The sequence below is a fragment of the Lucilia sericata genome, unplaced genomic scaffold (genome assembly GCF_015586225.1).
Source record: "Lucilia sericata isolate MDLA Ls3-8-SP2 unplaced genomic scaffold, ASM1558622v1 Contig000568F_arrow, whole genome shotgun sequence".
NCBI lineage: Eukaryota > Metazoa > Arthropoda > Insecta > Diptera > Calliphoridae > Lucilia > Lucilia sericata.
The window spans coordinates 52,501-80,268 of record NW_023994576.1 but is presented as its reverse complement, the minus strand read 5'-3'; the positions used below and the strand labels follow the sequence as shown (position 1 = coordinate 80,268).

At 32.1% G+C, this 27,768-nt stretch overlaps 5 protein-coding genes across 9 annotated transcripts in view; 2 read left to right on the top strand and 3 right to left on the bottom strand.

The window, feature by feature from the left end:
* Positions 1–568: 568 nt before the first annotated feature.
* LOC119606268 lies at positions 569–11,240 on the bottom strand. Of its 3 annotated transcripts, none has more exons than XM_037959706.1 (3): positions 11,050–11,240; positions 1,609–2,168; positions 569–1,228 (listed from the first exon to the last, which is right to left on the bottom strand). In XM_037959706.1, the coding sequence occupies exons 2-3, from the start codon at positions 1,932–1,934 to the stop codon at positions 799–801; spliced, it is 756 nt and encodes a 251-aa protein (XP_037815634.1). In that variant the 5' UTR covers positions 1,935–2,168; positions 11,050–11,240; the 3' UTR covers positions 569–798. The 3 variants fall into 3 exon arrangements, with proteins under 3 accessions (XP_037815634.1, XP_037815637.1, XP_037815636.1); XM_037959709.1 differs by having other exon boundaries at positions 1,609–2,042; XM_037959708.1 differs by lacking the exon at positions 11,050–11,240 and having other exon boundaries at positions 1,609–2,321.
* Positions 11,241–11,779: 539 nt separating this feature from the next.
* On the bottom strand, positions 11,780–13,710 carry LOC119606267. Its single transcript, XM_037959705.1, has 2 exons — positions 13,304–13,710; positions 11,780–13,238 (listed from the first exon to the last, which is right to left on the bottom strand). Exons 1-2 carry the CDS (start codon positions 13,538–13,540, stop codon positions 12,585–12,587), a joined length of 891 nt encoding a protein of 296 aa, XP_037815633.1. The 5' UTR covers positions 13,541–13,710; the 3' UTR covers positions 11,780–12,584.
* Positions 13,711–14,028: 318 nt separating this feature from the next.
* Positions 14,029–20,584, bottom strand: LOC119606266 (aftiphilin). Of its 2 annotated transcripts, none has more exons than XM_037959703.1 (5): positions 20,383–20,584; positions 19,520–19,915; positions 17,047–19,004; positions 16,733–16,973; positions 14,029–16,668 (listed from the first exon to the last, which is right to left on the bottom strand). In XM_037959703.1, the coding sequence occupies exons 2-5, from the start codon at positions 19,680–19,682 to the stop codon at positions 14,879–14,881; spliced, it is 4,152 nt and encodes a 1,383-aa protein (XP_037815631.1). In that variant the 5' UTR covers positions 19,683–19,915; positions 20,383–20,584; the 3' UTR covers positions 14,029–14,878. The 2 variants fall into 2 exon arrangements, with proteins under 2 accessions (XP_037815631.1, XP_037815632.1); XM_037959704.1 differs by lacking the exon at positions 20,383–20,584 and adding an exon at positions 20,035–20,235.
* A 195-nt stretch (positions 20,585–20,779) lies between these two features.
* Positions 20,780–21,400, top strand: LOC119606269 (28S ribosomal protein S21, mitochondrial). The gene is made up of 3 exons (XM_037959710.1): positions 20,780–20,876; positions 20,973–21,126; positions 21,206–21,400. Exons 2-3 carry the CDS (start codon positions 20,980–20,982, stop codon positions 21,320–21,322), a joined length of 264 nt encoding a protein of 87 aa, XP_037815638.1. The 5' UTR covers positions 20,780–20,876; positions 20,973–20,979; the 3' UTR covers positions 21,323–21,400.
* Positions 21,401–22,941: 1,541 nt separating this feature from the next.
* Positions 22,942–27,768, top strand: part of LOC119606282 — a 13,744-nt gene continuing 8,917 nt past the window's right edge. Inside the window, exon 1 of one of the 2 annotated variants that reach the window (XM_037959725.1) lies at positions 22,942–23,115. The gene's annotated coding sequence lies outside the window, so the exon portion shown is untranslated. Of the gene's footprint in view, positions 23,344–27,768 lie in introns of both variants that reach the window. The other variant, XM_037959726.1, reaches the window with a different exon arrangement.

The following is a 27,768-nucleotide window of genomic DNA, read 5'->3' as shown; positions in this document are numbered from 1 at the left end:
ATATATTTATTTATGAGGAATCTTATTCCGATATCTTTATTTATCAATGAAATATGTGATTTTAGGATTAGAATTTTATATCGATGTCTTCATTCAGTAATGAAAAATGTCCGTTTACGTAGTTATCGGAAGTGGGCATTATATGGGAGCTATGTCCAACTATGGACCGATCCGAAAACAATTTAGTAGAGACGATATGTATACAATTTTTGTCGAATATTATTCCAATATCTTTATTTCTTAATTAGTTATGTGCATTTAAGTGAAGTGGACCTTATATGGGAGCTATGACCAATTATGAACCGATTCAAATCTAAGTTGGTAATGATTTCTGATTATACATACATACATACATATCTGTAAAATTTTTTGGTGATACCAATATTTTTGACGAAATTATTAACAATAAATCCATTTCCGAGAATATGTATCTTTGTATGAGGACTATGGGACATTTTCAGTCGGTGCAGGTCAGTAGATGAAAAAAGAATATCTAGTGTTTTGTTGAAAAATGTTTGGGAGGGATGGATATATAAAAGAAAATAGTTTCTGTAAAAAAATACAATTTAATTATTTTTTATTTTGATACATTCAAATAAAATTAATTGTGATTGTTTTATTATAAAAACTTAAATTATGATTATGATTATTATTATTACATGTAAATACTCGTTTTAGAGAAAAAATAGTAAACAAATTTTGTAAACATTGTTAAAAATCTCCTTCATGGCATTTATATATATAAAATTATTCGGTTTAGTTCAATTACAATAATAAAATAAAAATGTAATACAAAATTTAAACTCTTGAGGGTCTTGTTCGTTTCGTTTGTACTATATTTATAATGGCAATAACAATCCAACCGAATACAGCCAACCAGCCAAAAATCAAAGTCATATGGAAGCATATTGAACTATTAATATGTCCATATTTACGTCTCTCAAATGAAGAACTCTGCACTAAATAATCCATAAAATCAAATATAGCAGAGCACGAGAGGCGACTCTTAATAACGGGTACTATATTGCCTACACCTTGGATTTCTTTTAGCAGGGACTCACGATATTGCTTGCAAGTGACGTCAAAACCATCAGTGTAAATGGAGGCATATATTAGTGTGTAAATTGACATAAAACAGGCTATAATACTGGTGGGTAACCAATAATATGGTGATATATCATTATCGGTTAATTCGGATTCAGTAGTTACAACAACCATGTCACCGGATCTGTAATAAAAATAAGGGGGAAAATAAAAGGAATTATAGTTCAAGCAAAGAAAACAAAATAATTAAGGTTTAAAAACAACATCCGGAGATTAATTTTAACTTAACATTAATCTAAAAGTTAAAAACTGTCCCTAAATCAACTAAATTCTGAATCATCATTATGTAGACAGCCCGTCAGTTATTCCATAAGTTATTTAGACTATTTATGTGTTGGTTACTTAACCTCTGACCAAAACTTTAGAAAAATTTCGTGTAGAACACAAATAAATAAAGCTCATTCTACTAAATGCAAAATTGCTATTAATTAAATATTATAAATAAATATACACACAAAACCACAATTACACTTTTATCTAATAAACAATATTCTACATACTGACCTTTGTCTAATTGTTGTAGTTCCTGTCTTCCTCTTGGCAGTGCCCATGCATACACGATACACATGATAAATGCCCAAAACAACACAAAAGAGCAGAGGCAGCAACTGGCCATAAGTGGCATAATAACAGTAAGCTATTGGACCACCCTGGAATGAGTAGTAGGTGGATTGGGCATGTAAATAACAACCACAATTAGTGTCTGGACAGGCATTTAAGACATAGCGCCAATGTGTCCAGGCCACCGCCGATGTAATGCAGCATATAACCGTGGAGACTATAACCAAGGGATAAAAATAGGCCAAAGCACGCTCGGCACCATAAGACATAATGTTGATTTGTTTTTATTATTATTACGCTTTATGTATGTACAGTTGTTGTTATTTTTAGTAAGTTTTGAGTTTTTTAATATAGGCGTATCTTAAAGATACTTTGCACTTATTTTTATATTTCGAAATTCAACGTTTTTGTTTTGATTTCAATTTTCACTTTTTCTTTTTATTAGTAATATTTGTTTTGTATGTTTAGTTATTTTTATTGTTGTAAATTTTGTTTATGTAGTTCTTTTGTAAAATATAAAATCAAAACAAACCGAGAAAAAATTAAAATTATTTCGATATTGTTGCATTCATCAGATAAACACGTTTAACTACTGAAACCAATTCACCACATTGGTGCTAACTAACCACGTTCAAAAAAACAGGTTATCTATCTGTTGACTCTGTTGTTAATGCTTAAGAGAATATAATAAATACTCTAGAAAAGACAGAAGAGAGCATTCTGCTGTGCACAGAAATTTAGTCAAGCGGTGCACAGCAATCAGCGTTGCCACTGACCAAGTTTTAATCCTACCAAATTTTTGTCAAAAAACTACCAAAATCGTTTAAAACCTACCAAATTTCGAAAATTATATAAAACTTTTTTTTTTTTTTTTTTGAAAATATGACTTTTTTATTAATGTATTTTGTCGCCTATGTATACACGGTTATTAGATCTAACAATATCGGCAGTCTATTATTGTCCGTCTCAATTTACAATTGTTAGCATTTCCTGAACATTATTCTGCAATCTTTGTAAGATCTGACAACCATTTATGTGAACATTTAGAGAAAAATGGGGGGACTTTCAATGGGACCTTGGCATCTTGGCATATGAATTAAACTATTATATTATTCAAATTTTTCACAGGTTACATTAAAATCTAAATTAACGTTTGGAAAAGTTGGCGAACTTGCAATAATTTGCGTGGCTTCCCCAAAATGTAAAAAACGTATATCTTAAAAACTATTGTAGTTAGAATCTTCAAAATCGTAAAGTGTTTTTTTTTATATATAGATTTTAGGGTAGCAAAGCACACTGGGTATAGCTAGTCTTAATATAAATTTAATCGTAGCTTAACTCTATGCTGTTTAAAAGATCATTTATTAAATTAAAATTATTCGTTATAAATTGTTTATTGGTTTAGTAGAATAATGAAGGCGGTTTAAGTATGGATGCGAAATGTTAAAGTTTATACCTATACATAGTTTGATCTTAAACTACAAGCGGACATTCGAAATTGGTGTATTTCTCGACCTATAAAAATTTTAGACTATGACATTTTTTATTTAAATTTAAATTTTACTAATATTTTCAAATTATTTTCATATTTTCATATTTCCGTTTTTGAATATACAGTGAATCAACTAAGTTTTTTGCCTACCTTTTTTTAAGAGAATTTTGTTTTTTGTTCATAAATAAAATTCCAAAAAACAGGTAAAAAGTAAATTTATGGTTTCCAATTGAAAATAGAGATTGTGTAGAATGGGAAAACCAAGAAAAAAATGTTAAAATAAAAATTTTGGTGCATTTGTTTTTGCATTTTATTATTTTTCATCATAATTTGCACGTCAATAAAGTATTTTGCATATTGAAATTTCCAGTTAATTTCGTTGGGTTTTTCAAATTATTTTTTAATTGCTTTTTGGAATTTATTGTTTTATTGTTAAAAGGACACGTGTTAAGTATTTTTCAATTGTAATTTTCAAAAATCATATCCTCATTTTGTGAAACTGTGTAGTTATTTGCGTTAAAAATGTTTAAAAGGAAATAATGAGGCAATTCCAATATAAAAAACTAGTTTAGATTTTTAGGACAAATATAAATCAATGAAATTCAATTATGTGAAGGTTAATCAATCATTAAAAAATATAAAAAATATAGAAATTGATGAAATAACACAAAGAATTATTTAAAAAAAACGCACTGAGTTGTCATTCAAAATCTTTAACTGCCAAAGGAGAGCGACTTGTATTCAAGCAAAAACCATTAAAGTCCTCATTTATATTCTCCAAAGTCCATATACGAACTTAAAAGAACACTACGTATAAATTTTGACCTCTAAACAGACCTTAGGTTGCTTCGAAACAATATAAAGTGAACTGTCGTGTGGTACGGGAAAAATACTTAATTTAGATATTTACAAATAGAGGCGGTTCTCATCACCTAAGATCCACAAAAGCAATATTTTTCAACTAATAGGTAGGTAGGTAGGTAGGTAGGTTGATAGGAGGATGTATACTACATCAAATCCGAAGAAATACACCTAGGCCACTATCGGGCCTGTTGTGCGCTCCAATTCAAGAAAAAAAAAAAAAAAAAAAAAAAAAAAAAAAAAAAAAAATTGTTCACTGAATGTATTATTTTTCCATGTTCAGAAACTCAGTTTCCTGGACGTAATTCCTAAGAATCTTCCAATCGGTGTTGGTTAAGAATGTTATTTCTGGAATAACATCACTTCCAAGATACTTGGATCTAACTTCGACGAATGCCTGACAATGGCAAAGAAAGTGCTCCAGAGTTTCACTGTCCTCTCCACATGCTCTACATTCGTCTGAATTCGCACGTCCAATTTTGTATAGATGTGCTCGTAATCCTGTGTGTCCACTGAGAATACGTACCATCATACTAACCTCAGACTTGCTCATTTTGAGAAGATTTCTCGTCTTGCTCTCATCAGGGTCACCCCATAGAATCTTTGTGGTTCTACCCACCGTTTCATTATTCCAAGAGGCCTTATGGGATTCTCTCATCCATATTTTTAATTCAGCTTTTGTTGCGTCGAATGGTTTTGCGTTTGTCAGGTTAACTACATCGAGCTCCCTTCCCTTTAAAGCTATTACATTCGCCCTTTCGTTGCCGGCTACTCCCGAGTGGCCTGGTACCCATATGATGTGAACCTTACCTCTGGGAGAGTATTCAGTTAAAGCTTTCTTACAATCCAATACGGTCTTAGATTTAATTCTATCACCTGATATCGCACAAATTGCCTTCTGGCTGTCGGTAAATATATTAAGCCCTGTGGGCGCCATATTTATTCTAATCCAATTTACACATTCCGTTATTGCTCGTACTTCTGCCTGGAAGCTTGTGTTATGATTAGGTAAACGGTGGTATATTTCTGTTTCTGGGTCTTCAATATAGAACCCCAGACCCACTTTGTCCCCTAATTTAGAGCCATCCGTGTAGCAACGGATTCCTACTGGTATTTGCTCTAATGTTCCGCTTGACCAAGACATTCTATCTGGGATTAGCGTTTCAAAGTTTCCGACATATTCAGTGTCTGGTATGCGATCAGGCACGTCCGATGAATGTGTATAACCTTCCAATGTGTCCAGTATACATTGATGACGTGTCCTATAACCGTTTTTGGCCAGTTCGCCTAAAGTAAAGAGCCGTTCGGCTGTAAGCGCCGCCTCATATCTTATATATGTTTCAATGGGTGGAATATCTAGCAACGTTTCCAGAGCCTTGGTTGAAGTAGTACCCATGGTACCACTTATACCCAAGCAGCATGTACGCTGAACTCCCTGTAGTAGTTTGATATTACACTTTTTGTCCAAAGCAGTCCACCAGATTATTGAAGCATAAGCTAGAATTGGTCTAATTACACTTTTATAAAGCCAATTTGTCATAGTAGGACTAAGACCCCATTTCATGCCTATGGTTCTCCTACATATCGCCCAGCACCGATGTGCCTTGTTGATCCTATCCTCTATGTGGTGTCTCCATTTTAATTTCCGGTCAAGTATTACACCTAAGTACTTAACTTTGTCTGTCACCGGTATCTTCTTGCCCAAGAAGCAAGGTTCAGTATATGTAGAAATTTTTGTCTTTCTTGTGAAAAGACAGATTTCCGTCTTCGCCGGGTTAACATTGAGGCCTCTCGGTTGAGCCCAGCTCAAGGCCGTATTCAGAGCCTCCTCAGCTCTTCTACACAAGTAATTTGGATCCTTTCCCTTTAAAAGTATTACGACATCGTCTGCATAGCAGACAGGTCTAAGTCCTTTCTCGGTTAGGGTCCTTAGGAGGCTATTAATCGTGGTGACCCAGAGTAAAGGTGACAAAATGCCACCCTGTGGTATACCGCGAAATACCTTTTTCCTGATAGTTATATCGTACATCTCGCAGCTTATCCATCTGTTCCTTAGCATGTAGTTGATCCAGTTACGGAGCACCCGGTCAACATAAAACTGGTCTAGGGATTGGATAAGGGTATCAGTGTGCACGTTATTGAAAGCGCCTTCGATGTCAATGCATACTGCCAGTGTATACAGTTTGCTATCGAAAGATTCACTTATGTAGTGGACAACTTCATTTAAAGCGGTCTCCACCGATCGTCCCTTTACATAAGCATGCTGCTTATATTTAAGGTCATTGTATGGTATGCTGCTTTTAACCATGCTATCGACTATCCGTTCCAAGGTTTTAAGTAGGAAGGACGTAAGACTTATCGGTCGATAGGACTTAGGTGTCGCATAGCTAGGTTTCCCTGGTTTGGGTATAAATATTACCCTTGCATCCTGCCATTTAACTGGGGTATATGCCAATTTTAAGCATGCAGTGAATATCTGTGACAGATGTACGGAAACCAGTCCCGCCTCCATCTGCAAAAGTGCCGGGAAAATTCCATCCGGCCCTGCAGCTTTATAGGGAGCAAAGCTCTTGATTGCCCCTTTAACCATGTCAGTTGTAATAACTATTTCCGTGTTACCCTCCCCTTCCTCCAATATCGGTTCATCTATGTTATTCGATATACCGGGTGGGAAATGAGAATCCATTAGGAGTTTCATTGTCTCCTCCATATCCTCAAGCCTCCTGCCCGTGTCATCGATCATAGATTCCGGTTGGACATGAGTTTTGGATAGGAATTTTTTTATCTTCGATACCTCATTTACGCTATCTACCTGTTCACAGAAAAGTTTCCAGGAGTCTCGTTTGGCTCTTCGAACGATTTTCTTATATTCACCAAGTTTATTACGATACTCATCCCAGTATACTGCGGTCTTTTTACGCCGTGCCCGGTTAAATAGTTTGCGAAGAGTCTTCCCAAGGTTCCGGATCTCCCCAGTTACCCAGGGTTTTTCCTGGGCAGATCTCCGCTCTCGCAGAGGGCAGCTGTCCTCGAACGATTCAACCAGGGCACTTGTGAACGTTTCCACTTTGGCATCTATATCCTCTTTATTTCGACATTGAAAAGTGTCCTGACCTAAACGGTTCTTTAGTAAGGCCCCGAACATTGTCCAATTAGTTTTAGACTTATTCCGAAACTTTATCGGCTTTGGTGGTGGCCTTAGTATTTTGAATCTTATGTACCGATGATCAGAAAAGGAGTGCTCGTCCGAAACTCTCCAATCCTGAATTTCGTTTATAAGCTCTTCTGAACATATAGTTATATCTAATACTTCTTCTCTGATTCTATTGACGAAGGTAGCTTTATTACCTAAGTTCAATGTTATCAAGTCTTTAGTATTAAAGAAATCCATGAGGGCTTGTCCCCTGCGATTGGTGTTTGTACTACCCCAAGCTACATGATGCGAGTTGGCATCACAACCTATTACAATTTTCTTATTTTTCCTTTGTGCCTCTTCAACCAGTTTCATCAGATCCGACGTTGGTGGTAGGGTCGGAGAATCGAAAGGCAGGTAAATAGATGCAAGGTATATGTTGCCTCGACCTTGCTTCAGCACCGTTGCATCCGATGTTGATAATCCTGTTGAGAGGAGAAAACATAAGTTCTTGTGACATAAGATACATGTTCTCGGGCGAGATCCTGTATCAGCGTAGAAAAGTTGGAAATTTACGTGATTTAATCCAGAAACCTTGTTGCGAATCGTCCAAGGTTCCTGGATTAAAGCTATATGTATTTTACCTGTGTTGATTTTAGCCATCAGAGCGTTGGTAGCTGTCTCGCTCCGATGGAGGTTTATTTGGATAACCTCAATCATGGTCATCCATTAAACTGTCTTCCAGCGAGTTGGTGGTCACCTCCTCGCTCTTTGGATTTGACTCCTCCGGATAGCCTGAAGTGGCTATTAATGCAGTGAGTACTGTTGATGGCACTGCGGTGTCCTTATCAGGCATAGGAATAGCAGTATTTTTAATAGACACATTCCCAATTCTGGAGAGCATTGCTGTTCTGTCTTCTGGCGGGTGAGTGATTTCCTCCTCGCTTTTAGGATTTGACTCCTCAACATTGCTAGTACTTGCTAATGATGCTTTGGGTACTGTCTTAGGTGTTTTAGTGTCCTTGTCGGGGCCGGTTTTGACAGCCCTTTCAATCGGCGCCTTCCCAATTTTGGAAAGGGCAACTACACTTTCTTCTGGCGAGTTAATGGTAAATTCCTCGATTTTAGGATTTGACTCCTCAACGTTATCAGTAGTGGATACTGTGGTCTTAGGTTTTTTAGTGTCCTTTTCGAGGCTTGTTGTAACAGCCCTTCCAATCGGCACCTTCCCAATTTTGAATATGACAGATTTAGAGGCGAAGTAAGCCCTACCTTTATTCTTGGCAAGACTAGCCATGGATTTCTGGTCGATACCTATTACAAATAAAGTTCCCTCAGGTTCTTCTTTCCTGTAAAAGACATCCCATTTTTCCACGGCCAGCTCAGCATTTTGACCTCCAAGAATTTCCAGTATACGTTCATTAGCCAGTTTACTGCCCCATCCTTTTATGTAGACAGTGGACTTTAGGAGCACCGGAAGCTCGCTCTTCTTTGCCAGTCCCAGCCTAGCGCCGTCCCAGGGAGGAGGGATACTTTCCACCAAGTTCTTTAGGGTGCTAACATATTGGTGAGATGCCAACCTCATCAACATCACGCCCATGCTGAACTCGCAGCTCTCGCTCTCTATTGGTTGTTTGCCCTTTGAAGCTATTGCATGGTCCACTATCTTATTGTTGACCAGGTCTTCTATTTTACTCTGTTGGTCTATTGGAATTTTGCCTGTCGGATTACCGGCATCGTAAACTGCATAGCAGAGATCGTCCCGGTGCCTACTTCTGGCAACTTTGGCGTAAGATGGCGGCTCTTTACCTTTTCCTCCGTCTAGCTTCTCCTTCCTCGTTTTTCGGGGCTTCTTTTGAGATTCCCTTACCTTCGAGGTTGATTTCGCCGACGTGTTCATCTTCGGAATATCTGGCTTGGCGTTGTCACCCTTACTCGCAGGATTCTCACTTGAGATTCCTTTGAGTGAAGTATGGCTTGGCTTCGACTGTGTATTAGAAGACGGGGAGCTCTTTTTCTTCTTAGGCTTATTCTCAGTTGTCAACTCCTCGGGTGACCTGATCCTTTTTGCCTCAGATCTTGTGAGAGAGTCCGATTCCTTTGGAGTGTCGTGGGATTGACTAACTATGATTTCCTGAAGCATCTTTTTCAACTTCCTCCTCTGTGCTCCAGAAAGTCTTTTCTTAGTAATAGGTAGTTTAGCTATGCTATCACTCACCTCTTTCACCATTTGCTCTACTTCATCCTTTTTGGGATTTGCTATAATGGTATTATTATTATTATCATCTGAGGATTCAGAGTCGGAACCCTCACCTATATTTAAAGGCTGAGGTAGCTTAGAGCTCTCTCCGAGTACATCCTTCTCTTTCACCCCTATATTTTTGCCAGCGGCATGCTGTACACTTGACGCATTGTCCGCCACGGAGGCCAAGGTACCCACCTCCGTAGTAGTATTCTGCTCACGATTGCAGGATGACGACGACACGTGACTCGCGAGTAGATCAACACTTGCCGCCGGTACTGGGTTATTTAGGCCCTGCACCGTAACTTTTATCTTTTTATTTTTATTTTCCATATTTGTTTTTTTTTTTTCTTTTTCCAGTTTTTTGGTCCGCGGGGAATATAATATTCCCAGGTGGTGGACAATCTGCCCTCCCTCAGCTTAAGTGAAATTAAAGCTGGGAGAGGACAGATGGTCCATCACCACCCCCTATCCGCCACCCGGGGACGCGCTCGGTAGGAAAAATCTGGAAAACTCCCCCGAGTTTCAACTAATACATACACTTATATATAGTTAGAACCCAAATCAAGAATAACTATCCAAATCCAACTACGCCCACTGTATTTTATTCATAAAATAATGCATTCAAAATATGAGGTAGAATATCAAGATTCTAGCATGTAATAGTTCTATAGTGGTATACGGCGATTTCCCCATACTTAGAGTGGCTAGGACGGTACTTAGTGTTAGCTTTATTGAATAAGAATCAATATTACACAATTCTAAATGAAATTCACACAGTACTCCCCAAATAGATGGGGTTTCCGTAATGTAGTTTTTGTTTGTCAATACAATATGACCAAAAACCAAGATTATTTTTGTTATAATCTATATATTTATACGCCACTAAAATTTTTTTCTAGGTCCAAATCCATTGATTTCCTAATATATCAGGTATCCAATTCAAAATTACTTATTATTCTCGAAATTAAATCAAAGAAACGATAGATTTCATGTTAAGTCAAATATTGAGAAATTCTTATAGATATATAGGATAATAAATCGGTTAAGAAATGTCCAAACTTAGTCGTTCCACTACTAAAATATCTAAAAAGTGTCATTCTAAAACATAGGAGTAATAAAAATATTAAATTTTATAAAATAATGCAGCAATATTAAAAAATTAACAAAAAACCTAAAAAAGCAAAATACTTTATTGACCTTAAAAATTAACAATACGTTCACATTTGATCAAAAATCTCGTTAATTAATATCACGATTTTACTTTTTATGGTATTTTATTAAAATATAAGATATTCTTTAAAAAATACAACAAACAAATTGCTTTATTTTGCTAAAAATAATTGTTCAGATAAAGTTTTTTCTTAAAATTTATAAAATTTTACATAGGCAAATTACTTAATTGATTCACTGTATGTACATAATATGTTCGTTCATAAAATACTGTTTCTACAGTTTCAAATACAAGTTTGGTCACGTCAAAATTTAACTAAATCGGTTCAGTAGTTTCTTGACTGATTTACGTTTGTGAGTACGTTTTTTTCTTGTTTTTTTAAATAAAAAAAAAATATCACTTCTGGGAAACCCATGCCCTTATATTGAAAGGTATGTAAATATACTTTGGTATGTATATTGTTTTGAATTATTTTTATTTACGAAAGAGCGAACGCTACTAATTCCAATTGGAGTGAAAAGTATATTTCTCGTTGAGCTGGCTTCAATGTTTGACGATCTTAAATAAACTAAAGTTTCATTGCAAGAGTTTTTATTGAACTAACTGGGTGTATTTTGTTGTACTTTTAATTAACTCTTTTCCGCATCAAATGAGCGCTGCCGAATGCAAAATAAGTAAATACTGAGTAGAACAGGGTAAATTGTTTTTTAAAATGTAACGTACTACGTAATCGTAAATGAGAAATAAACAATATAAATTGAATATACATACATATGTATGTAGATATCAATACATTTTATCAAGATAGTGGTGAATGAGCGAGTGTTTCTTAAATGTTCCTCATTTCTTATGCCGTAGAAATATACTTGTTTATTTATATATGAATGAATCTATGATTCATATGTGACCAGGGAGTAGTACATCATTGATGGGCTTATCTATGTGAATAATAAGTAAAAATATTTTAAGCAGTATTTAAATGCACTAGAGAAAAGTTAATTATTTTTTTTTTTAATTTAATTTATTATGTTAATAAAATGTGTTAACAATATGTTTGCTTTAATAAAAATTAATGAATTAATGTTTTTTCCTACTTATACGAAGGCAAGAAAAAAATTAAAAAGTCAAGGTTTTTATAGAAATGTGAAAACTTTGTATAAGTGAAATGTCTAAGATCCATTACGTTAAAGATTAGCGTAATTTTCGCGCCAATGAAAGAGCAAAAAGTGCTATGATGCACAGTGGTTTAGAAATCCTTTTTGGAAAAAATCACTGTTTAGGGAACGAAATTCGACATGGTTGGAGATTAACAGTTGTAGGTGATTGTAGGAAAAATGAAGACCAATGGGTAGCTCCTCAAAGTTGGTCAGGCCGGGTATCACATTTTTCAAAAAAATCCATTTATGATCCGAATCAAGATACATATGTATATTAATTATAAGATAGTGTCGTCGACGAATTCAGAAAAATAGATCGCATTCATTGTATTTTTTATATATGAAGTTTGACAGTATCATCAAAAATGCTCTGTTAACACTACCATATAATTAATATACCATGATCCGAATGAGCTAAAACTTAAAATATAATAATACATGTATGCATTATCTTGTTTGCTTCAAGAGATATTTAAATTTTTAAATTTTTCCTATTTTACTTCTTAATATGCAAAATTTTTATGAAAATATAAACATTACAGTATTTTAAATAAAGATTAAATTAAAACGAAAGGAAGTATAATATTTTAAAGTATCAATAATTTCGACAGACGGGAAGTAAGCTATTACAAAATATCCATTTTAATCTATTTTAAAATTACTTTTTACAAATGTACTATTTTTAACAAATACAAAACTTTAATTAGCTTTCGTTGACTCAAAATTGATTTTTTAAAATAAATTTTGAAATATTTTAAATAAGGTATATTCTTAAGAAATCCACCCTAACTAAATTGAAATATATAATTTTAAAAAAGAGTTGAGTTTTTTATCCAAAAACAATTTTAAGATCTTAAGATTTAAACAAACTTCTGCGTACATTCACCCGAACCCAATACATTATATTCTGTCTTAGCCATTAACGGTTCACTGGCCACAAAAGTTAAATCATTCTTTATATAACTATTATCATAATCGATAATACGTTCATTGGGATTTACATAATTCTCTCGAACTTCTGTGATCAAACCAGAATTGGGTACAGCTTTGACTTTACTTGGAAATTCACAGCGTCTTTTCGTACAGTCTTTCGATGGCAATTTATCACATAATTGTGCTTCCTTAACACGAAATACTTTTTTCTCACGATATTCGGTGTCTTTCCAATTCCAAAATGTTATATTATCATTGGCCGCAATACTATTCATGATGTCTTGGGGGGAACGATAACAGTAATCTAGACTGGTGGTAGTGGCAGATGGATCCAATAATTTTGAATAGCCAGGTTTATTACGATCTACAACGATTTTAGTAGGGGATACAGCGCACGGTATGTGAGGAATGGCTGGAGGTAAAGTGGTATTTTCAGGTTGCCAAATATAATCGGAATGGGTTACACTACTAGCGGGGCGCATGGGTCTTTTAAGGAATTTAAGATTACAATCGTAAAAGGGTTTCATATAGTGAATTTTTCTATCCAAAGAAACATTGCGTATTTCATCGGGAATGCCGAACTGAATAAAATTGATTTATTAGAAGATTATACCTAAATAAGTTTACCTTAAAGTAGAAACTTTACCTTCCACACATAATTTGCTTTATAATCACTAGTTCTATGTTTTTCCAAAACTGCATCTTCTTCATAAGATTTTGTTTCTTTGCACATTGGCTGTATCTTATTGTTCAACATAGTGTCACCCATTATTTTATGTCCCAGGTAAGTTGATGTCCTCATATCCTGCTCGTTACCCAATGGTTTTTTATAATCCATAAAACCAAATTCATTTAATTTGTGGGATTCACTATGTTCCAACATTTTATTGGTTATTTTTTGCTGATAATATGAAAAGATTTCTGTTAGGGAAAAAATATTTGAAAAAAATAGTTTTTATTTGGGAAGTGAAAAGAAAATAATTAATGAAAAAGGTTGCCAAGGGTTTAATATTTCGTATAAATCAGTGCTATGGTTACTCACATTCAGATGTTTAATATCATACACCAATATAACTAAATCGTTTCCAATTGTATTTCATAACTTTGTTATTGTATTTCGGAATTTTCCAATTGAGTTTCAGAAAATTTTTAATATTGGGTGGCCCCGTTTGTATGGCGAAAAAATAAGGTGCCGATGTTCCCACCGATCTTTCAATGGCGTATCATAAATTTTTGATCCCTTAATTAAAAATAAGTTCATATTTATCCTTTTGTTTTTAATTTATTATAACAATATATTATATTTATTTTATCTATATGTATATTTTGTTGTTTTTTTTTTGTCTTTTTGTAATTTTTTATAATATAATAGTTGATGATTACTTTTGGTTATACATATGTTTTAAAACAAATAAAAATCATAATTTACATTAAATTTTCGCTTTCAAAAAAAGAACGAACAAAATCGTACATTTGATTGAAACAAGGAAACAAACAAACACATTTTCTCTTAAACTTGCTAAAGACTATTAAAAATAATTAGTGATTATAATATTTACAATCTCTTTACTCTAAAGCGAATATTAATATTAATACATAATAATAATAAAAAACATAATAAATTATGCCAAAAAATAACATTTGCAGTTTTTTTTTGGTTTTAACAAGACTAAAACAGGCGTTAAGGATAAAAACTTAACTTAAAAAAAAAAAAAAAAACAATTAAGTACAAAAATACGTAAAATGATCCCTTTAAAATGTTTTATTAAATAGCGGAGGATCTGTTTTTGTTTTATTTTTTTTTAATGTTAAAAAGTATTTATTATAACGAGCAAGTTGTCCAGACTAAACAATTTTCTCTTTATACAAAACTTTTTAAATCTGTTAATACTAAACTAAGTTAAAACAAATTCAAGTTAAAAAGTATACACACACATTGAGAGTTAAGGACTAAGGACTAATTATCATTTATGTTTCTGTTTTTCCTTTTTGTTTAAATTTGGTTCTATATTAGAATATCATCACTGTAACTAGACACACATACATTTGCATTATTGGAACGGTACGGATTTTTCGACATCATGGCGGTCGTTGTCAACGCAGTCGTCTTTCGAAAACGATTCATTGAATGGGAATGTTGTTGTTGCTGTTGGGAATTTTGGCTGTTAAGTTGTTGTTGTTGGTGGTGATTGTGTGTAGTTTGATTGTGATTGAGCAAACGTCATTTCTTCGTATTAATACTTGGTTTGGGCAAAGAATTGATGAACGAGGTGTGAGTGGGTATGGCTGGTGCTACAAACCCCAAGTCTGGTATTAGGGCTATACTTGGTGCTACTTTCGCGGAGCCTATAGATTGGAATTGATTGTTTTTGGCGGCGTTTGCTGCTGCCGAAAGGCGTTCAGGAGTAGGTACTGGTGCTGTTGAGAAGTTTTGCATAACATGTATTTGTTGCTGATAGACATTATTGGGTGGTTGCTGCATTTGTTGGTTGTTGCCCACCATAAGAGATGGTAAATTATTTGTTATTTGGTATGGCTGTTGAGAGATGTTGTAGTTATTATTGTTGTTGTAAAGAGTTTTTTGAGTTGGATTAGTTGCTGGAGCTGTTGAGGGGACATTTAAGGGTCCCTTGTGATACATACTTAAGGGATTATTATAGAAATTAGCATTCTGCCAGGCACCACTATTAAACTGAGGAATTCGATATGAGGCAGACTGCTGTGAGGGCGGAGCACTCGAAACGAAGTCCGACCATTCGTCATCATTATTGGAATTGTTGTGGTGTGTGGCAGGAGGCATTCTATGGTTTACTACAGGAGATCTTTGTTTAAAAGGCGACCCAGCTGGACTTTTGGCCAAAATATTATTATTGTTTGCCAATCTATTCGCAGATGCATTATTTGTAACGGTTACTGAAACAAAATCTGACCAGTCATCATCGTCATCATTAAGATTGCCTTCCAACTCCTTATTGGCTACGGTGGCACTTATGGAGGGTGTGGAGGCCACTTGGTGGGTAGGAGTTGATTTTTGTGATGAATTTGAGCCATTAGAGGATTTAAGTGATTTAGGCTCTGGGAATAACTCCTCAATGCGTGCCAATTCTTCAGGATTTATAGTGGCTGTAGAATCACCCCATTCTATTTTTGGTTTCTGCTGTTCCAGGGATATGGCCTGAGGTATTAAAATGGCTGGACTTAAGATCATACCACCGTGAGAAACTGTAGTTGGTTTAGGTACTTCTAAAGGTTTTGTATTGTTAACAGCCACCGGTTTCGTTGTTGGCATAATTACTTCAGTTGGTACTGATTGAAATTCGCTAAAATCATCACTAGATTCCTGTTCATCCCCCACTGCAACATCTGTTTCAGCGATGATATTGTTTGTATTGCTGTTGTTGGGATAATTAGATTCAAACATTTCACTTTTATTTGTGACAGATTTACTGAGAGATTCCATGCTAAAAGGTGGATTATATTCCACATCTCTATATTCCTTTTTAACTACAGTTTCGTTTATTATAACACCCATGGCAGCCTTTTCGTAATCGAAATCTATAGGGGAAACTTTCGAAGGTGATGACGATGTCGTAGAGGCTCCTGTTGTAGTTTTCACTTCAAAATCACTCGTTTTGGGTGGTGTATAAATGTGAGTTTCTTTAAATGATCCTGTGAAAGTAGATGTTACCACAACTTCATTTATGTTAAGGGTATTTTTCAAATTATCTTCAATATCTTTCATAACGAAATCGTCAAGATTGCTGCCAGCATTCTGTGAGGCTTCCAATTCCATGTCCAAGTTGTTTGTAGGTAGGGGAGACGAAAAAGTTGGTATAGATTCCATTTCACTAATGGGTGGAGTTTTAGAAAATTTATCCTCATTTTCAAGAGGATTTTCAAAAATTGTTAACGATACAGGTTCTGCTGGTGACGGTTCATTGGTTACAGGAGGTACTGAGGTTATTGGAGTTGCAGACTGTGCTACGGGTGTTACAGTAGTTTCTTTAAAAGCTGAAAAATATTATTCTAATATTAAAATACAAGCAGAAGAGAACAATATTTCAAAAACATTTACCTTCTGTTGTTTGCTCTTGAGTATTTGTTGGTTTCCAATCCAAATCGAAAGACTCCTTTTTAACGCTGCCTGTTACATCCAAAGTTTTAGTTGACTCTGAGATGATTGGTATGGGCTCTAACATTGTATTAGAATCAGCTGCACTGCTAGAGGATTGTACAGGTTTCATAGGTTTTAAAGGATTAAAACTCAGATTAGCTGCAAAACGGGGCAATGAAGGATTCCAATTTTCACCAAAAAGCTTAAAGAAAAAGAAAAACTTTATTGTAGAATACAAAAAAACTAAAACAAGACAATTTTCATAATAAACTTACAATATTTCTCGAGTCTATTCCCAAAGCTCTTATAAACGAATGACGTGTATCCGAGTTTAACCATTGATATTCTAAAGCTTTTGCCGCATCAATGGATGTGAAGGGTATATCTTGTATTTTATCGGTTTTAAGTTCATCGGCACTTTCATCAGCTGCTTGAGTTATGGCCGGAGTAAACATTAATTGTAAAATTTTCGATATGCGTTCATTGAGATTATGTGTTGGTGGTAAAGCCGTTGTTGCTGCGGTGATATTTTGACTAGTTTTTGTTAGTGTTAGGCTAGAGGCAGTTGGTGTTATGGGTTGGGCTGTATTAAAATCACCAAAATCATCATCATCTTCTTCCACGTCATTTAGTTCTGGAACATTGTGATCCTCATTATTAGTAAAAGTATGAGCTTCATTAGCTGTTTGCTCCGTATTGAGGTTTACTTCATGCGATTCGAAATCGGCAAAATCATCAAATTCCTCATCATTTGTAGTATTTGGGGAACATTCCTTTGGTTCCTCAATATTTTTTAAAACTTCTGTATTTTCTCTAAGCAAATTTTGAGTAGGCTTAGAAAATTCAGCAAAATTACCGAAATCATCCTCGTCATTATCATGTCCTTTGTTAACTGTGGCTGAATTAAAATCACCAAAACTATTATCTAAATGGGATCTTTCTTTATTTTCTTCATTAAAATCTTCTGAGGGGTTTTCAACAGTTGATGATACTTTATTAATGTTTTTACTATTATTATCTTGTGGCATTTCCTGAGTTATAATTTCGTTTGCTAAAGTATATTGTTTGGAACGTTCTTCTATGCTGTCGGGTAATGCGTTAGAGTGTGAAGTATACAGTTCAAATTTATCCGACTCTTCCGCTTTAGAATCTTTTAAGGTGTTATTTTCTTCAACATCTTCCTGTTTTTCGTTATTAGTATTTACATTTGTAGTTTCCCTAGTTGTATTATAATTGTTAAAATCATTAAAACCATTAAATTCTAAATCGTCATTATGTTGTTGCTTGTTATTAATGTCACTGACAGGTACTGTATTGTTAACAAAATATTGAGTTTCTGCAGGTGTCACGGACGTACTGAAATCTTGAAAATCTTGAAAATCTGCAAAATCTCCAAAATCATCATCATCGATACTGTTCGTATCGTCCTGCAATGGTGGCGGCATATCGTAATTGTTTTGCATAAAACTATTGCTGGAGAATGACTTAAATTCATTGTCATTATCATTTCCAATGGAGGCAGATTCATTATTGTCTAAAGAATCCAAAGATTTAGCATCTACATCCTTAGAATTAACTTTTGTTAAATTCCCCGTGTTCGTGGTTGTTTTTATCTCCTCGATTTTAAAATAATCATTTAAATTATCAGTTTCAATAAAATTTTTCGGTGTTTTTGGTGAATACAATTCGTCATCACTTAAATCATCTTCTATATCCTCAATGGACACCATATTTTGCATACAGTTTAGATTCGTTTTATTACTATTACATTTGGCTTCATTGTTTGAAGTTTCAATGGTTAAATCTTTTACATTTTTACTTAAACCGGGGGTAGCTGTTGGATTTTGAATTATGTCTAGGCTTTCCATTTGACTATTTAGTTTTTCTAAATCATTTGTTTCTATTTGTAGACTTTCTGTGTTAGGTTGGCCATCTGTTGCTTTAGTTTCCATTGAGGAATTATTGCTTTCCCCTTTTGGTTCAAGGGTTTTAGATTCCTCTTCGTATGTACTTTTTACTTTAAAATTAAATGCCTCAGTTATGTTTATAGATTTTGTGGTATTTTTAGAATTTTTGCTTATTTTACTATCTTCTGGTGTTGGTGGTGGCGTTGGTGACGAGGGTATTGTTGCGTGATTTTTAAGGTTTTCTTCTGGGGGCGGTATTAAGCCATCGTAAATACTGACTGCTGGTAAATCACATACCGAAGGTGGTCGTGGTGAAGGCAGAGGTTCTGAAAAGGGGGGAAAATTATTTATTAAATTGTTGTGCGGAAATAATAAAAATAATAGTTCTAGTATGGGACGCAGAACCTTGCTTTATCATATCTTATATTCGACCCATGGAATTAAGTGTAAACACTCATTAATAGCACCTCAACTAACTTAGATTTGGAGGAAAATTAAATTTAACGGTACAAACCACATTTGGGATCCTCTTCAGAAAATATTTTTTACGAAGAAGTAATTTGTTTTAAACATGTTAGGATCATCTGTCCATATTTCGACCAAACCGCCATAGACTGCCTTCTCTTAATAATCAATACATTCATAACATTATAGTGATTAAATTATACAGTTTGTATAATATTAAAGAAGATCGATCTATAATAGAAAGTATTCACGACCCTAACTTAAAAACAGTTTATAGGTACCTACATATATCTTTCCAAAAATCGATTAGTCTATAGGTATGTACTATAGCTTATTATAAATTATAATCTTGTAATTATTATATATTATAACTTACCATTGGTATTTGCATCATCAACGGTAAGAAAGTCACCAAAATCATCGTCGACCACACCGTCAAGAGTGGGCGGTAATTCATCCACATATTCATCATCTTCACCAAAATCAATGGGCGGTGGTGTACTGCATAATAATGGTGGTATTGGTGGTACATTGACCATTTTTAAATCAACAACCACTTAGTACAATAATAAGCCTGGCTTAAGCAAAATGCAAGACCTCTTCTGCAGCAGCAAAAAAACTTGAGGCACAGCACCAGAAGTTGCAACAAAACACAAACAGGAAAGGGTGAGAAATGTATTGAATTCGCACAACAACAAGCGTACACACCCCGAAGAATGCTGGTTTAATTTAACTCGTACTTATTGTGTGTATTATTTCTACAACTGCCAAGCTGCAAAGGTGGTTGAGTCATATGTTAACAACTTTTTATTTTCAATTTTTTCATAAATAATTAGCAAAACAAAATAAAAACACGAAACCAGGTGAAAAATGTTACAAGTTATAGAAAACCTTTTAAAATATAATGACGTCCTCAAAAAAGTGAGTGGAAAACAAAAACAACAATTTCCTAATCTTAACATCAAAATACACACGTTAAATATTTATTAACGAATAAATAAAACAAATGTTAAGAAATAATAGTATTGTTAGATTAGCACTTGAGCTATTTTGTGGGTAATAAAAATTAAAACCAAAAAGAAAACACCAGAAAACAAATGGAAGCTGAAAAAACACTGAAATTTTATGCACAATAAAATCAACCAACAAAACAGAAAACATCAATAATATTCATTTTTTGTCATACACTGGTTTGTTTTTTTTTTTGCATTTTTTCATTCTAGTCTTTAGACAACAAACCTTCAATACTTCCACGTAAATGCACTTAAATATATTAAATATTTGCTAATAATGTTAATGAGTAGCTTGTAAATGTCCTAATTTTTAGCTTGACGTTAAATTTTCTTAAGATTTTTTGTATTTATTCCATAAAATATTTTTTATTCCTCGTAATTGACACAACTTTTCCAATCCATTCACAAAAATACACTATACTAGGGTGAATTTAAAAAGATCTTAACAAGTTGCAATTTTTTAACATTTCTCTACAAAGTCTGACATTTCTGCAAACGTTAAAATAGTTTTTATATATAGAATTTGACATTTCTATACACAAATGTTGTGACGGGTAAAACACCTTATTTAAATTTTATTAGGTGTACAGGAATGTTTAACTAGTACTTTTATAAGCAACTTTGTGTTGTGAAAAGTTATTCAATTATTGTGAATGTTTACAGTTTGAGAGCCTTTGTTGTGGAAAAGACATATGTTTTTGACATTTCTATTGTAAACAGGTGAATTCACAGTAAAATTATTTTTCATTATTTAACAATTTTTTGTTTGTCGCAGGAATATTAAAATATTAATTAAAATTATACAATTTTCTACAGTTTTAATATGAGACACGCTCAATTTTTGGCCCGCACTGTTTTGGTGCAAAACAATAATGTGGAGGAAGCCTGCCGCTTGCTGAATCGCATTTTGGGCAAAGAGGAAATTTTCGATCAATTTAGACGCACACGTTATTACGAGAAACCTTACCAGGTAAAATAAATTTGTCGTCAATTTAATAATATAATTTATTACAAAATCTTTTTGTTTTGTATATATTTTTTGTTTTTAGGTCAGACGTCGTGTTAATTTCGAAAAATGTAAAGCCATTTACAACGAGGATATGAATCGTAAAATTCAATTTGTTTTGCGTAAAAATCGTGTTGAACCTTTCCCCGGCTGCAATTAAGTTAATTTTTTTTGATATGTTTACTGATTTAAATTAAGTCGTTTAAATTGTATGTAATAAAGTTATAAGGAATTAAAATTTATTATGAATATTAAATTAGAAGAGGGTAGTAGGTAACGATAAGATTATATTAAAATAATTATTACTATTTGCAAAGCATTTCTAAAAATTCTGGATGCCATTTGGACTACCATGAACTTATAAATTAATATTATATGTCGAAATTGTTGATATGGCTGACAAATACGTGAGATCTATTAAAACAAATCATGAAAATTTTACACACCTAGATAGGAAATCTTAGGGAATTGTATACCAATGAAAATTCATTAAATGTCTCCTAAAATCAATCCTAATCGTAACAATTCGAAACAGTATTCCATAGATAAAGGACTAGTTCCAGAACAGTTCTAAAAAAGTTGTATACATAGTCTAAAGCTTCCTTAGAACTAGTTAAAACAAAAATCATTGGCTGTTTCTGTCCTTTTAGAAGACCCATATATCTGCTATATCATACTTTCGAGAAGTTTCCTATTCTTGATTATTTTTTTCAGCAACTATTTCAAAAATTAGAACGTTCCATAATTGACCATAGCTACAATATAAGGTCCACTTCCGAAATATATATATACATACATAATTCATTAAAAAGTGTACATACACAAATTATTCACCGAAATATTTTCCGGGTCAGCTTCCGTATAAAGTCGAATTTCGAAATTCACTTAATCGTAAATAACTCATGAAGTAATAATTATAAGTAATAATAACTCATGAAAGTTAACCAATGCTTAAACTTTTGTTTAAATTATTATATTTTAACTTTTCGAAATTTTAAATTGCAAAATGAAAATTGAATCCTTTTTACATTAACACCTTTTTGCAATTTGACCATATGTTTTTTATTTTTAAATAGATAATAGAAACAAAAATACTTAACTTAATAATCATTAATTTACATACAAACGCCATATGTTTCATCCAAACCAATAAAATACTAGGGAGGGCTATGTACTACGACTGAAAAAAACAAAACAAAAAAAAAAAAAGAAGGCAATAATCCCATCATTCCGGTTTTATAGAGCTAAAAATAGAATAACCACAAACCATTGTTTTTAATGCAGGATAAAGAAATAAACATACATACACAAAGAGAGGCACACACATTAAAAAAAATACATACAAATAAAAGAAAAACACAAGCAAATAAATATAAAAATGAAACCAAAATAAGTGGAGAAAGTAAAAAAAAAACTCAACCTGTTACAAAGACACCAAAGACCAAAACATTCATTCAACTTTATCATTCTTGTTTTTGTTCTCTTTCATAGAAAATGAAGTAAAGTAACACTCATACCATACGTATGATGAATATATGTATGTTTGTATATCGAGTACAGTGAAATTTGTTTATGAGAATAAAAGTTTGGTTTTATTGAGCCCTTTTTTAAATAAATATATTCTTATTTATTATTAACCACATTTCTTTCTCACTGTCTACTTACAGTTATTTGTGGAAAGCTTTTTTCGAGCTTTTTTATTTGTAAAGCTTTTCTTCTTATTCCAAGAAAGCAGTTGTCATAGGTTCAGGAAAAACTAAAGGAAATTTTACAATTTTATGGCTTTCGAATGTTTAAAGTCTTTTTAACATTCGTCAACAACGGACGTAAACGCGAGAAACCAATAAAATCAAAAGTAAAAAGAAAAAAAATTAAAATAAAGTGAAATTTATTACTGAAGTCAAAAAGAATAGCAAAACGTAATTACTAACACAACAGAAAAGTTCAATAAAAGTAAGAAAATAAAAACGGGTCAACTAAATATACTCTATAAATTAATTGATTTAATTTTAACTTTGAAACAAAAGAAATACAAAAGATTATTGAATTAAAACACTAGGCGTATACGTGATAAAGTTTTATCTTAGCAAAAAACCTCAAGGCGTATAATTAATATTTATTAGTTACAAGTTTAAAGTACATTTCACAAATCTTTGAAAGTGTTAATTGATTTTTAGTTCGGTAACTATGTTATTAAACCCAAAGGAACTATTGTTTATCGAAATATCAACGCCATCATCACCATCGTCATTACACATACATACATACATACATAAATCTCATATTTTTGAATGGAATTATATAGAATTTCTTTTAGATTTTCTCACCAACTAATACCAGCATTATGTAGACACAAATAAATACATTGACATAAACCTTCTTTATTCATTCATTGTATAAACTTTATTATTATTTTTATTTTAAATGTTTTCTACCTAGATTATGTGTGTTTTTTGTTTTATTTTTGTTATAAAATCTAAGGGAAACACAACAATAAAAAATTTCCTTTTATTATTATTGTTATGCTATGAACGTAGTTATATGAATATTTATTTAGGTAAAGCAGTCATTTAAAGGTATTAAATTTTTAAATAGGATTTTATTTTGAGTTCAATTATAAAAATTAATATTTTGTTAAAAATTAATTTTAAATGTAAGAAAAAACTTATATATATTACAATTTATAGTATAACGATAATTGGGTCGGCGCCGTTAAAGTTTGACCTTGTGAAAGAAAAATTTTTTGTCTACCATCATAAATAACTGAAGATATTATTATGTCTTTGAAATATTTTTTTTTAAATTCCAAAAATTATTGTCATACATTCCACTCTATATAATGTCATTACAGTTGCTAAGACTTTTTAAGATTATTCAATGATGGATTTCAATAAGTCACATTTTTATTTAATTTTTATAAGAAAATATACACAACGTAAATTATTATTTTGAAAACGGAATTTAAAAGAATTTTTTTCAAATAGTGTTTGATTGGATTAAAGAAAGCAGAAAACAATATATATTTTCATAAATTTAGTTTTATTGGCCTGTCACAGAATTCCATTCCGATCGAATTATTATAAATTAATTGAAAAATGTTAATTTAATTAACATTAAATAAAAATCAATAATATTAAACAAATTTCAGTTCCATTTTCAACATTTGAAGTGATTTAATTCCGAAAAAGTTTTCGTTTTTCTTAAAAATAATTATATTTTTGTATTCCCTTCTTCTTCTTCAGGTGAAGGGTATACATATGTGTATATGTTTGTTATCCCGTTAGAGTTTTGCAACCCTATAAAGTATACGTATATATTTCGAGTCCTTATAAATAACGGAGTTTGAACCTACTATCCTTCTGACTGCCCGTTTGTATGCTGAAATCAATTAGTTAGTTAGTTAGTGAGTTAGTTAGTTAGTTAGTTAGTTAGTTAGTTAGTTTGTTAGTTAGTTAGTTAGTTGTTAGTTAGTTAGTTAGTTAGTTAGTTAGTTAGTTAGTTAGTTAGTTAGTTAGTTAGTTAGTAGTTAGTAGTTAGTTAGTTAGTTAGTTAGTTAGTTAGTTAGTTAGTAGTAGTAGTTAGTTTAGTTAGTTAGTTAGTTAGTTAGTTAGTTAGTTAGTTAGTTAGTTAGTTAGTTAGTTAGTTAGTTAGTTAGTTAGTTAGTTAGTTAGTTAGTTAGTAGTTAGTTAGTTAGTTAGTTAGTAGTTAGTTAGTTAGTTAGTTAGTTAGTTAGTTAGTTAGTTAGTTAGTTAGTTAGTTAGTAGTTAGTTAGTTAGTTAGTTAGTTAGTTAGTTAGTTAGTTAGTTAGTTAGTTAGTTAGTTAGTTAGTTAGTTAGTTAGTTAGTTAGTAGTTAGTTAGTTAGTTAGTTAGTTAGTTAGTTAGTTAGTTAGTAGTTAGTTAGTTAGTTAGTTAGTAGTTAGTTAGTTAGTTAGTTAGTTAGTTAGTTAGTTAGTTAGTTAGTTAGTTAGTTAGTTAGTTAGTTAGTTAGTTAGTTAGTTAGTTAGTTAGTTAGTTAGTTAGTTAGTTAGTTAGTTAGTTAGTTAGTTAGTTAGTTAGTTAGTTAGTTAGTTAGTTAGTAGTTAGTTAGTTAGTTAGTTAGTTAGTTAGTTAGTTAGTTAGTTAGTTAGTTAGTTAGTTAGTTAGTTAGTTAGTTAGTTAGTTAGTTAGTTAGTTAGTTAGTTAGTTAGTAGTTAGTTAGTTAGTTAGTTAGTTAGTTAGTTAGTTAGTTAGTTAGTTAGTTAGTTAGTTAGTTCACTTAATCGTAAATAAATCAGGAATTATGTATTTCGAACCGTATGTTTTCCAATGTGAGCAGATCTAATTTGGAAGAAAGCTGAAAAACTTATTATGTTTTACAGTTCATCAAAGATCCGTAGTAAATAAACTTTTAAAACATATTATTTGAATGAAGACTTAAATGCTTCATTAATTAAATTTTCATTATATAGGATAATTCCATTACAGTTGAATTAATAACGAAAAATAATAATCAGCAGGAGAATGTACTTACAAATGTACATATATATATGACAAATATGTATACAATACATACATCTAAACGTACAAACAAGTGTAAAAATGTATGTGACATACATATGTATGTAGATATTTTTATATACATACATATGTATGTAAGTCTAATTAATGTGCAAATTTCTTTTGAAATACAAATAATTTTTCCATTAAAAAACAAATTAGTTTTATAAAATATCAAGCAGTGATTTAAAAGGGGAAAAAAGTATTGCATACTTTTAAGCTCTGTCAGATTTAAGTATGCCTACATTTGTGTATATTAGAGAAGAAGAGTAGTGGGTTTTTGTAGCCGTATGTTTAAGTATGAGTGTTAACTTCCGTTTTGCTAAAACCCTCCATTTTTATTGTTTTTGTTTAATTTTCTTATTTTACAAGCTTTTCATTTTTACTCACTGATTTATTTGCTGTTTTATTTTTATTGTGGCAAATTTTTTTTTTGTCATTTTTCATATATTATTTGTTTTTAAAAGTTTGGCACAAAATATTTAAAACCTTTTTTTAGTAGGTTTTTATGTTTCTTTTTATATTTATGGTTGAATAATGTGGTGTTTTGGATTGTTTATTATAAAGTCTTATTATTGATTTTCAAAATTATTACATTTCTTTTCTATTTTTAGCCAAAAAATGTTATAAGAAATGAAAACAAACAAATAAATAAATATTAAAAAAAATCATTCTAAGTATTAGCCACAAGATGGAAAAGTTGTATTTGCTCAACCATAGCATGGAAGATATTTGTTTATTTTTGTTTTTGGGTTTTTTCTTTTGGTGCTATTTACATACATACATACATATTGCTTTTCCTATTATAAATTGTATACATACATATACACATACTTACCTGTCATGATAGAAACCGTATTTAAAATAAAATAGTGAGAGACCTTTAGGGTCGTCATATTTGCATAGAATTCTAGTGGGTACATTTGTTTATTTTTAGCTTTGTTAGGTCCACAAGCTAGTCAACAATAGACAACTAATATAACATAATAGCAATAAACAGGGATGGGAAATTCTGTAATTTTTTAAGTATTTCTTTTAATTTTTAAACTTTCGATGAACAAACCATTAATTGGTCAAGAGATTAGTCCATAAATTAAATAGTAGTAGTCCATAGAATAGTCTATAGTAGTCCATTGAATAGTCTATAAACTAGTCAATAAACTGCACCATATACTACAGAATATATTAATCCATAGATCAGTCTATAGACTAGTTCATCGACCAGTCAGTAGATTAGTAAATAGACAAGTCCATAGACTACTTAATAGTTTATAGACCAGTATAGTTCATAGTCTATTCAATAGACTAGACCATAGTTAACAGACTAGTCAATAAATCATATTCTGGTCTACAGATCAGTCAATGTACAATTCCATAGACTAGTCGATGGACTAGACCAAAGTCTAGTCAATAGAATAATCCATAGACCAGCAATCCATAGACTAGCTCATATAATAATTCACTAGTCTATGGAAAAGTTCATAGACTAGTCAATATACTAGTTCATAGAATAGTTCATAGTCTAGTAAATAATCTACAGACTAGTCAAGACACTAGTCTGTGTACTAGTAAATAGTAGAAAGTTACCGAAAAGTAATTTAGTACTTTAAATTTAAAAGTACATTTCTTTTAAATTTAAATATTCCATGTCCAATTGAAATAGTCATAAAATATGAACATAATGGTAACAAATTTGAATTTCGAACATGACAAACATTTACAGAAAAGAGCAACTAAATAGCAATCCAATGCTTCAAAACAGTCTTAAGTAATTTAAAAAATGTTGGAAATTACTTTTTAACCTTCAACATACTATAATTTCTAACTTTTCTGTTTTAAAAGTAACTGATACCCCAGCTTAGTTTGCTAGCAGATTGACAGGACACTCAATAATACCATTCTTCCTTTTTCTATTTTTTCTTCAGTAATTTTTCATGCTTGAAGGGGTTTTAAGGCAAAAATGAAAAAAACAAGTCTATTTTTAAAATTTCCAAGAAATACAAGTTTCCTTTTTCTACATTTACTGTTGTTATTGTAAATTAAAAGTTAAGAAATATATATGTAGCTGT

What these genes read in the sequence shown, in the direction of transcription:
- LOC119606269 (XM_037959710.1), top strand. Translation starts at nt 20,980, where the DNA reads ATGAGACACGCTCAATTTTTGGCCCGCACTGTTTTGGTGCAAAACAAT. An exon ending in ATTACGAGAAACCTTACCAG is followed by an intron (nt 21,127 to 21,205) that starts GTAAAATAAATT and finishes TTTTGTTTTTAG; the next exon opens with GTCAGACGTCGTGTTAATTT.
- LOC119606268 (XM_037959706.1), bottom strand. Translation starts at nt 1,934, where the DNA reads ATGTCTTATGGTGCCGAGCGTGCTTTGGCCTATTTTTATCCCTTGGTT. An exon ending in ACTACAACAATTAGACAAAG is followed by an intron (nt 1,229 to 1,608) that starts GTCAGTATGTAG and finishes TTTTTATTACAG; the next exon opens with ATCCGGTGACATGGTTGTTG.
- LOC119606266 (XM_037959703.1), bottom strand. Translation starts at nt 19,682, where the DNA reads ATGGTCAATGTACCACCAATACCACCATTATTATGCAGTACACCACCG. An exon ending in GAATAGACTCGAGAAATATT is followed by an intron (nt 16,974 to 17,046) that starts GTAAGTTTATTA and finishes TTTTTCTTTAAG; the next exon opens with CTTTTTGGTGAAAATTGGAA. An exon ending in TCAAGAGCAAACAACAGAAG is followed by an intron (nt 16,669 to 16,732) that starts GTAAATGTTTTT and finishes AATATTTTTCAG; the next exon opens with CTTTTAAAGAAACTACTGTA.
- LOC119606267 (XM_037959705.1), bottom strand. Translation starts at nt 13,540, where the DNA reads ATGTTGGAACATAGTGAATCCCACAAATTAAATGAATTTGGTTTTATG. An exon ending in AAGCAAATTATGTGTGGAAG is followed by an intron (nt 13,239 to 13,303) that starts GTAAAGTTTCTA and finishes AATTTTATTCAG; the next exon opens with TTCGGCATTCCCGATGAAAT.